Raw genomic sequence first — 11,067 nt, 5'->3', positions numbered from 1 at the left:
CATCAGTGTGAGAACGTGGAACATCTTTACACTCAAAGCCCTCTCCCTTACAAATCCTCTTTGAAATAATTCCTTTGTTTGATCATATTTGCCTTTTTTTTAAAGTCACACCTGACTGAATCAGCGTTATTGTTGATCACCGCTGCTTTGCTTACTGCTTCTTGGACACTAAAGTATCGCACGATTCGAATGCAATCATGCCGCAGTAAAACAAACATGAATTTCGTTTGTGAAACTGCTTCTGGTCATATTAAAGCTTCCTACTTCCCTCTGAACAACAGAAAACAGGACCACTTTCATTAGCACCAAAAGGATTTTAAATGAACAGTTCCAGGGAGCTCCTTTCAAATCATAAAATGTGAATTTTACATAAAAGTGTGTTTACAAATTTTTTCCGCTTTACACTCAGCTCTGCCCATCACTGACTAGAAGTTATATACATATAGACTAGCTCAGTAGCTTCAACCACTTGCAAGGAGACTGCAGAATTTATTTAAGAAATAAAAATAGGATTTCCTGGTTCCTAGAAATTCTCTTCAGGCTGCTAGATTCAGTCACCTGCCGGAGGCTGCAGACTCACAAAACCACTAAGCTTTTGGAGAAAAGGGATACTGTGGGTGCCACCAATCCAGGAGCCGCACACTATGCACAGGGTCCAACACAACTTGCACTCCTTGGTCAAGGCGGGGTTTCTTGCCGTTGCGAAGAGGAGCATCCTGGAACACCAGGCGCACGCGATGATGCCTCATGTCTGTACTCACATTGATGGTGAACTGCAAGAAAAAAAGGTAAGGATGTGCTATAGGAGATATTTTCTAGAAACATCCAGTTGTTTCCAGATACTGTGATTATAGACTAACCACTGACACTGGGTATCAAAATTACTTTTTTTTTTTTGTTAAGTCAACATTTAAAATATCAAACTGATAACTCCCTCAGGTAAGTTTTTCACATACACACACACAAAAAAAGATGCAGATATAATTGCCAATTTTATTCACCTCAAAGAAGAAAATATAATTTGGGAAAATTAGAGCATCAAAAAAAGGAAGAATTTCAACTAATCTAAATGCAAACTGTTAAGAACTCAAAGTTAAATGCATCTAGAGTATTTCAGGTGCTGGCACAGCTAAGCTCCAACTCAGCAGCACTGGATCCAAATCAGTTCTCTCGGGCTGGCAACCCTGAAAAACAATGCAGCAGCGATCTTGGAAGCAAGAGGTTGTCAGAGAACTTTGGAACCCACCGCTCCACACTAAGGGATGCCAGACTGAACTCTTCTTCAGTACAGGCCACATTTTAAAACCTGACTTACAAGTACAGCCACACATGCTGCCCCATGCTTCACTGCTGGTCTTGCTGTGAGCACACCTGGTCTGCTCCTTTCTGACACAATACTTCTTTCTGGAGCAACCCTGGGGAGCTGCCACTCCCACYGAGTTTGCAGAAGCTGGTTCAAAAGCTGCTGTTTCTCCCAGCAATGAGGTACTACCATCATCATCAAATTGAGACCACAAAAACACTGCAACACTGTTCCCTGCTGGAGCATGGATAAGTGATCACAGCCATAGCAAAACCTCAGCTTCTTGCAAATTCGCTATGTCGTTGATATTTGCTTACATCAAATAGGAAAGAGTTGATGGATCTGCAGAACTAAGCTGAGGAAATCCTCAGCAATGCCTCTGAGAAATAAATTGSTTATGCCCACAACTAGTTTGTTGATGCAACAGCGTGATTTACATGAAACCATAGGGACCAGAGGTCTCCTCTTCACCTCCTATTACAATCTAAGCGCAAAGTTTGCCTACTAGTTTTTCGAAACACTTACCAAGGTAAACGTCATACCCATGACTATTGGCACAAATATGAAGTTAAAGGTGGTGATCTGCAGTAGACAGCAATCCTGATCAGGGTTTGTATGGACTTCCTCATATTGAATGGGTGGCTGAAGACCTTTGCAACAGTTGCTCTTTAATCTGGGAGACTTGAAAGACAGAAAATTATTTAGCTAAGTAGGAACCTATAATGAATTTGGCTTCTTCTCCCTGGTGCTGACTAGCAAGTTCTCACCGAAGTCCCACACATTTTGGCAAACTATCATATAAACAATGAAAAGACATAGCTCAGGAATGCGAATTTGTAGGACTATTTCTTTGGAGAGGAGAGCCGTCAGACTCTCGAGGTTGCCTTATAGGGCACGTTTATCATAACAGAGAGTCATTAGTGGCAGTTTTTGTTAGCATGTGTCAGCTTTCTTCACTTCTAAGGGGAATCCTTCTGAAGTTAGGGCAAGCAGTTTCAGATTTAGACCTACATTTTAACCATGAAACTCAAAAATTCTAGGTTTTGGTGGTAATGAGTGGCGATATCTAAAGATTAGGTTATGTGGGGTGACAAATGAGACAAATGATCCATGTCTTAAAGTGGAGAAAGGATATCAAATGAGGAAATAAAAATGTAAGAATCTAAACATGTTAATATATATTGATAATTGAGTGTAGTTTCACAATGTGCTTTATTGTGTTTCCATCTATTGTTGAATAGAGTTGTCCTTTCTATGACCCAGAAAAATCATTACTGCTTAAAAAAAAAAAAAAAAAAAAAAAAAAAAGCCATAGCTGTTCTGGCTCTTCATTCATGACAGAGTTCAGCTTTCATACCTGCTTTTTGAATTTGAAGTTGAATTCCCACATTGATTCTTGTCTGTTCCCTTCAATCTTTTTGCACCAGAAAAGCAGACACTGAGGTGGAAAAAAGAAACAGAAGGTTACAAAGCCCTTAGAGGCAACACATTTAAATACGTTTTAGCAGGGCATTAAGACTTCCAATTACAAACATAATTACAAAGAAGCAGTTAGAAGCCATTTATTCAAATTAATCACGTTCAAAGAACACGCCCAACATTTTCCATCTCCCAATTTGCAGTTGGTCAACTCATACAACAGAATGGCACAACACATAGCCTCTAGTCTGCTAAATAAAAATCCCTTTGCACTATTTATCCCTTCTATAAGGGAAAGATGAGTAGAACAGATTCATCTCTTCCACTCCATGTACCACACCCATACCAAGATGTCCCATTAAATCAGAAAAGCCTAAAGCAAAGTACACCTGAAAACAGAAAAAGGGTCAAGAAAGAAAGAATTTAGAGAGAAATGCAAAGGCTGACGTATGACCTTTGAGCTGACAGATATGAAAGTTCCTAAGCCACTTCAGAGTCAAAAGAAGGTCCTGACACCACTGGGCACTGATTGTCATGTTGTGGAGTATAAAAAACATTGCCAAGCTAGCACAGTTTGACTGACTTGAATGAGTGGAAGCTACTATTCCTCTACAGCCAAGGAGAGATTCTGGCCATTCAGCCTAACCRACCATCACTGAGTATGTTTCCACACCACAGATGCCAGCCCACCACAGCTGGCCTTATCTGGTCCTACTAACAATGTCAGCAGGAATAGGAAGAATAACACAGGTAAAGATGACAACTCCCCATCACCCACACAGTYTCTCCCATTCCAAAAGATGGCCTGACTGGATCGTTGGGGGAAGTACACACATAATTTAATTTCAATTAGAGTGACCCCAAATAAAAGAAAGCCAGACTAGCCTCCACAATTAGCAACTACAGGAGATATAAGACTCTTTAGTCAAAGTCTGAGTCATGTCCACAATTAAGAGTCCTTGAAGGATCTCTATACTGGCAAATCTTGATGAGGTGAACCACAAAGCTAGGTGGAGTCCAGCTCTGAAACATGCGTCAAGCGGCCTCCACCCGGTGGAGGTGGCCCTCAGTTTTTGCTGATAACAACATTCTCCAGATCTTCATCAACTTGGGTGTGCAGCAGATGCTGCCAGGTTTAACTCCACAGCTAGTGGCATTTGTAGTTCACCTGCAGAGACAACCTSGTCTAACAGCTTGTTTGGTCATGGCAAGTAGTGAAGCACAAAATGGTCAGTACCTCCTAAGGGGCAGAGGATGTCGTCCACGGGTCAGCCGTCCTGCCCTTCAGACGCGCCGTATGGCCTGCTGCTCCACCAAAAATTATGGGGGTGTCTTTAAAGGGCAAACACTTCTGCTGACACCATAACGGCTCCAGTGTCCCACACAAGCTAGGCAAGGGAAAGAAAAAAGGAAATTAAAGAGGAAAAGCTAGATCCAGTAACATCGAGGACTGGGGTCTCCTCTTGCCACATGCAATTTATGTAGGCATCTGCCATTAGTTTCAATGACCTGTAAAGGTATAACCAAAACCCATGAAAGCAAGAACGTGGGGAGGCAATGACAGAACCTCCTCCATACCCACTGTGCCTAGACATTTCAATGCACAGTAATACAGCTGGAGCTCAGAGTCTTGCAACGCAGTAGTAGAGCAAGACCACACTCATGATAGCTATTCTATGCTCCAAGGGGTTAGGTCAGACCTCTACTGTTCTAACAAAGCCTCATCACCATTTAATTTCCTTTTTTTAAAAAGCTGAATAATAAAAGATTGCACTTCAAGAACCTTTCTAAAACTGTTAGTACAGTAGAAGCGCTAGCAGTGGGCACCAAAGCCGTTATGATGTCAATGTGAATGCTTCTAAGTTGCCGATCCCGGAAGTATTATTTCACAGGTTTCTAGCTTGTGCAGCCAGGCCAGAGCAGTGGGCATGCCCTGGCAGGAAGTTAGACTCAGAAAGACTGAGGTTAAGTTGGAATTTCCTAGAAGCGCTTTGGCCTTTAATTCTTTAAAGACAGACAACATYCAAACTGGGGATTCACAAAAAGAATGAAAAGCTCTGGATGCAGAGATAAAAGACTTTCRCACACAGGTGTGTGCTTTTCTTCTGCTCTGCAGCACTACCTGTTTGTGTTACTGCTAGATGATCCTAAGCAGCGTGACATTTTTTCCAGAATCCTCACAGAGAGAGGAAGGAAGAAAGGAGGTAGAGAAGGAGGGATGTTACACAGGTAGATGGGTATTTTGCATGGCAAGTACAACTGTTGAACCAAAAGCCCTTCAGTTTGACTCCAAAAACCTCATTCAACAAGTTTTTGGATTTGGAGCGTGGGGAATTCACATTGCTGCTTAAGCTGTTCACTGAGTATCAGTCAGTTGTAAGTTAAAACCAGACAAGAAACACAGAGGCAATTCAGAGTTAATGATAACAGCAATTAAAGAGGAAAGGATATGCGAGTACTCCAAGCTTGGATAGCAAAGGGAATTGCCTGCCCACACCAGTGACAAATCCTTCACAGGCCAACACAACTGCAGCCCCAGTCCCAAAGTAGACATTTGCTCTGCACATTTGCCATGCTCACAACCTCACTACACTCCCTCTCACAGAAACCAAAGACGATGGATGACCTACAGGAGACGCAGTATGAAATGAGTCCCTTTGAGGCTATCATTGTTGCTTCTGATGYTCTCCAGATGCCTGCTATGGAGAAAAGATGTATTCTGGCAGACARTGTCAGAATAAAGCATAAGATATAAATGTTGACCCTACCTCAATCTCCTTTCAGCAAATTTGCAACAGAGGAGGGGAAAAATGCAAATTATATCACCAGCAGTTCTGATATCCAATGAAGCAAGTTTTTTTGCTGATTACAAAGCTATTGTGGCAAGACTTAGGCACCCAGAAGAGTAAGAAAGATCCACTGTAACAGCAACTGTACAGACACAAGTAACCAGGAACCTTCTAAGCTTCTAAGCTCAGAATTATCTTAAGCCCATGCTTCACTGGGGATCATCTAAACAGCTTCCCCCCCCCCGAGAAAGAGAATAAAAATACAGAAAAAGCAATATCTCAGACATATCCCACTTTCCTGGCACTAGCACTTACTCTGGAATTTTTTAAAGTGCTAGGAGTACTGTCTGGAATAGCTGGATTCCTGGAGACTCGAGATGCAAAAGGTTCGTACATATGGTATAATGACCGGATGACACACGCACGGAGACAGTGTAGCTTCTCCATGGATTCTGGCCGCAAGCGGAGAGGCAGGTACGCATCCAGACTGTAGTGCCTGAAAAGCAAAGGACAAACCCAACATGCTTTGAAGGGTCAGAGAGCCACAGAGATGTGTAGAAGAAGGCTATGAAAATCATCCAGATGTTCAGTTATCTCTCAACATTGAACATCAGGGGACCCATGATCAACTCTGAATGCTGCAAGGGCTTTGTACTGCTCTAAGTGAAATCACATGGCAGTTGCAAAGACAAAAATATCAGACAAAAAGCAGTCACTAGTGTAATCATAAGCAGATCATGCTACAATTTCCCCACTCACAAACAATTCCCTTGCAGACAGTTTGTCCAAGACAGACCAGATGGTATTTTAGCTTTAGGATGTGCAAAGGCCTGTGGATTCTTGCAGGTTCACTAGGAATTACTTTAGCTGTGCATGACTGCATAGACAACTGCCTGAGCAAGCTTAATGTCTGGGTTTGAGGCAGTGTGATCAGAAAAAACATGCATGAGGAGCCTTTGCTGGAACACTTCACACTAAAGAATGGGGGCAAGGATGACCACAGCTGCCAATTGCTTGTACTTTTGCTGACTGCGTCTCCTGAGCAACAGATCCATAAAACAGAAATAAAATTTTCCCTCCTGAAGGAAAGTGTGGATGGCATGCATGAGAATAGAAGGATTTGTTTCATATTCTGACCACCTCTTCGCTTTTTCTCTCTTCCTTATTTTATTATAGCCCATTTCCACCACAGAGACTCCACCTAAATGCTTGGTAGTAACCCTTAGTTTTTCTTATGGCTTCCTAAATACAGGAAGKTGACCACAATCAAACTTTCAGGCAGGACAAGTTTTTTTTTTTTATCAGTGATGCTTGCTTTTTTTTTTAAAGGCAGACAATAGCCCAACCTTATTGTAAGCACTTTTTACGTACTTAACACACAGAGCACATGGTTATGAACAGAGGTGTGTAGGCTCTGGCAAGCAGAAAAGCATACTCAGCTTTGAGATCTTGTGTGGAGCATATGGGAATATGCTGCCACAGATAGATCCATTTCCAGATCCAAAGCATAAATGCAATCCCCTTGCCAAACAATGCACATACCACCATTTCAGTATGCAACCATTACAGCCCCTAGCATATAAGGAATTATTCCCTTATTTGCAGCTCTGCAGACAACTGATCACCACTGAAGCACCCTACAAATAGTTAAAGTTCTTTAGAGTCTCACCTTCTGTAGAGTCTGGTCCAAAAGGCGGCAGTGCAAGTAACAGTCCAGGCTTTCTTGCAAATCAGAGAAAAACGGACAATGTCTTCAGGGCGAATGTAGGAAGCCAGCAACAGCCAGATATCTATGGGATATTCTTCTCCCCCATCACCATCAGGATTTTCTAAATGCAGTGAACATATGTTACCATAATAAGAAATCTCTTTACCAAATCACACATAGACATGAAGTGAAGGCATATGCTTTACTATTGCTAGTACAGGGTAACTTGAGTTTGTGTGTGCAGGTGTATATGTATATATACATACACACACACACGTGTGTACACACAGTCATCTAAACAAGCCCAAGTTAATACAACTTCATTGTCACTGCTACTGGTTTTCATTAGCATGCACAGGTCCATCCATACAACTATTATACTCTCCCTTTGCTGGATAAGTGCCCTCATTTTTTTGCTGTTGTGCTGGATGCAGAAGTATGCAAATGACAGACTCAGAGTAGTTTAGGTGGAAAGAGACCTCTGGTGGTCTTTAGTAAAACTCCACAGCTCCAAACAGGCTGAATGTACTGCTATACAGTACATACATCCAGTCACAACAGTTTCTCATGCCATTAACAGACCTGAAAAGATGATGTTTTAAAACAAACAAAGTCAACACAGCATAGAGGCCAGGAGATAYGCAGAATTTCCTGACCAACACTGTATAGAAGGGGAGGATACTCCTCACTGAGGTCCAGCGGTCAAAGTTGTCTCTCTCCTTATCCCTTGCATCTCTCTTTTGCAACTCTCCTAATGGCTAATTTAGCTGCTATCTTAAATCCACATTTTAGTCAAATCATCTAGGATGGCATACTCTAAAGAAATTCACAAATGAACAAAATAGTCCGGTCTCCCTCTTAGAAGCTTTACAAGCTACGACGCCAGAATTGAAGCTTCACAAATCCATTTCATTTAAGTTTTCAGTGTTTAAGTCAACAAAACAAAATTTTTCACAGACATTCCTCAAACTACAGRAGATAAGATTTTAATGGAACACAAATATTGAACAATATTGATCACTGGGAATATATTAACAGGCAAAAAGAAAAAGAAAACATACAACAAAGGATGGAAAAAAAACAGCTAAGAGGTTTATAAAACARTGAACGTTAGAGAGGTGAATTATGTGCCATTTCTCAGAGCTTAACAACTTGAAAATGACAAATATAATCATCAGACAGYGGGCTTAGAACAAAGGGCAATACTTTGCCCTCATGCAATAACCATCACATTCRTTGCCATAGAAAGCTTTCGATGCAATCGCTTCCATTAGATACATTTATGGCAGGCACACCCACCACAGGTCATAGCATCCTTATCACTGTTTCAGCCCTGATGCAATAAGCCTTCAAAGTACACAACTACTGAGTTCAGCTAGAAGACCTACCATTGTCCTACTTACTTCATTCTTATCTAAACATGCACCTGTTGTAGAAATAAGTTACTAGACTGAATATTAGTCATTGTAATATACTTAAGTAAAGAGGTTAAAGGACCTCATTCAAGTTTGGTATACGTAAGGGAGATTTATGATTTGGATAAAAGCCAGGCATCCTTTTGGACAAGAGATGGGAAAAGATCAAGATTTCAAGCTTTGTCTGTGTCTAGCTCTCAAGAACAGACAGATTGATTTCAAAGCCAGAATGCAGGAAATCACCTGTAGATCTGCCACCCAGACTGCTTAAAAATAATTAAAAGAGATAACAGTCTTTCTCATGTCTCTTTCTTCATATTCAGTAATAGAGATTAAAAGGCAAATTCAGATTCTATTTTAGATTAAARCACTCCTCAACTCTCTGTTACTGTATGATTGATCTAAACAGCCAACTGAAAAGCCTGTGGCRAGTTTTAAAACTGCTGAGTTTTAAAATGAGGATAACTGAGAAATAAAACAATTCATTGAAGTAAAACAAAGTAGTAGAACAGAAATTGTCTTTCCAGACTTCTAACACCCATAATTAGCTACTGGGATGATTCTATTTTCCCAGAATTCCCAAAGACATCTTAATAAATAGAAATGGAAGTCCTATCCCAGAGGAGTGCTGTGCACTTAAAATCTTTAGTGGATATTGATTTCTTATACATATCAGTATCTTTACGTAATAACTTTAAAAGATAACAAAAGTAACCTTTTTAAACAAAGCATAAAGTTCAATTTAGCCTGTCAGCCTGAAAGCTACCTACCACAGGATTTCACAACGCAGCAAACCAACTTGTTGCTTAGATTGTATTGCAAACTGCATACTCTAGATCTGTACAAAGTATAAATACTGAAGGGTACAGCTCCTTAGGATTAACTTTCTATGATGCCACTAGGGCTAAATTCACTCATTTGCTCTCTAAATCACTTGTAGTAAATTGTAGGTTTTGAAATATCCTAAAAACAGAGCCTGGATTCTGCCCAAAAATGCACTACGGACAGAAATGTTTGTTCTTCAGAGCAAATCCTGCCCTCACCAATGTTTTTGGTGAAGAACAGTATCATATATAGCGAAGTTTCCTAACTCTTTCAATAGAGCAGCATTAAGTTTTCCAAGGCTGGCAGTAAGCAAATGAAAGCAACAAGATCTTGGGCTCTGATTTCATGCCCAAAGCTTTGCTTTAGTGAAAAGTTAACATCTTTGACCAAATCACAGYAGGTTTCTCAGCAGAACTGGGAACAGTTTTTTAACCCTTGGCATCTTCTTGTGCATGTGCAAGTTACAGAGTGCCATGAAAAGCCACAAGACTAATCTGTAAATAGCAACCCCTAACATCACACATACAGAAAAACATCCCAAAGAAGCCTATGCAGAGCTGTCCCAGGAGGGGACACTGACCATACCTTTRTGCCTTTTGCTCTTCTTTTTTCTAGATGCAGTTCGCCCGTTGATGCTTTCCTTTGTATCCATTTCATCGCTGCTGTCACAGGACTCTCCAGATACAGAGAGAACTTCCTCAGCAGGAACACAAGAAGCTTCCAAACCACAGAGGGATTTTACTAGAATGAGAAGCAATGACACACTCTGAAAAGCCAGTCCAAGTTCAGGAGATATTTCAGTCCAGCCGCACCAGATCTCTGCCAGAGCCACTGCTAAGAAACGACATGCTAACCGACATGCTAACCGTATTAGAGCTCTATAATGACACAAGCAGTAAATCCTGGGCCTGAGGATTACCATGTCAGAGCAAGATTAGCATGGGCAAGTGAACTGAAAACATAATTATTTTGTCTCGCTTTAAACAATGAACAATGAGGACGATTACCAGCACATTAGGCAGATGATCCTATCGGTTTAGCTGAAGCCATTCACAATTCTGAATGAAACAGCTCTTCCTGCAGTTCTAACTGGWTCCCCAGCATACCAGAGCTTCCTTGCATGACCACTGGCACTCTCTCTACMTGAAGCCTGCAACCCCTTTGTAATTGTCCTATGAACACAGCAAAAGTATCCCTCCTTCTCAGGGGGATAAAGAGATTGTGTGGCTGAAGACAGACAAGCAATCAGCAATATAACCCAGTACCAAGCACAGGAGCCCAATTTRTCCTAGAATTTAACGAAGCAAAAAGGCTCTGGACTAGTCAGAAAAACAGCAATTTTTTTTTTTTTTTTTTTTTTTTGCTGTCCCTGAGGAGCTATTTAGACATACCATACTGTTAGGAAACATTCTTTTTAAAAATTAATCTCTTAACTGAGGGCTCATTAGTCAGAAAAATCCGTGCATGAGCCAGTAATCTGACAGTCTTGAGAAAGAAAGGTGCAGTCTTACAACACAGCAGCATTATACAAGTCTTTGCAAAAAAACAGTCAGTTCTCTATACAACTCTGGGTCACACAGATTTGAGAAAGCTGAATTTCAACCTAAT

The 11,067-nt window shown here is 41.0% G+C and overlaps 1 protein-coding gene across 1 annotated transcript; it reads right to left on the bottom strand.

Moving 5' to 3' along the window:
- Positions 1–294: 294 nt before the first annotated feature.
- On the bottom strand, positions 295–10,196 carry TMEM183A (transmembrane protein 183A). The gene is made up of 6 exons (XM_085307657.1): positions 10,045–10,196; positions 7,181–7,340; positions 5,827–6,007; positions 2,661–2,741; positions 1,829–1,984; positions 295–773 (listed from the first exon to the last, which is right to left on the bottom strand). Exons 1-6 carry the CDS (start codon positions 10,109–10,111, stop codon positions 588–590), a joined length of 831 nt encoding a protein of 276 aa, XP_085163783.1. The 5' UTR covers positions 10,112–10,196; the 3' UTR covers positions 295–587.
- Positions 10,197–11,067: the final 871 nt, after the last annotated feature.

Source organism: Rhea americana, unplaced genomic scaffold (genome assembly GCF_003343005.1).
Source record: "Rhea americana isolate MKP2758 unplaced genomic scaffold, rheAme1 scaffold_261, whole genome shotgun sequence".
In the NCBI taxonomy this organism is placed as follows: domain Eukaryota; kingdom Metazoa; phylum Chordata; class Aves; order Rheiformes; family Rheidae; genus Rhea; species Rhea americana.
This window is presented reverse-complemented; position numbering and strand designations above follow the sequence as displayed.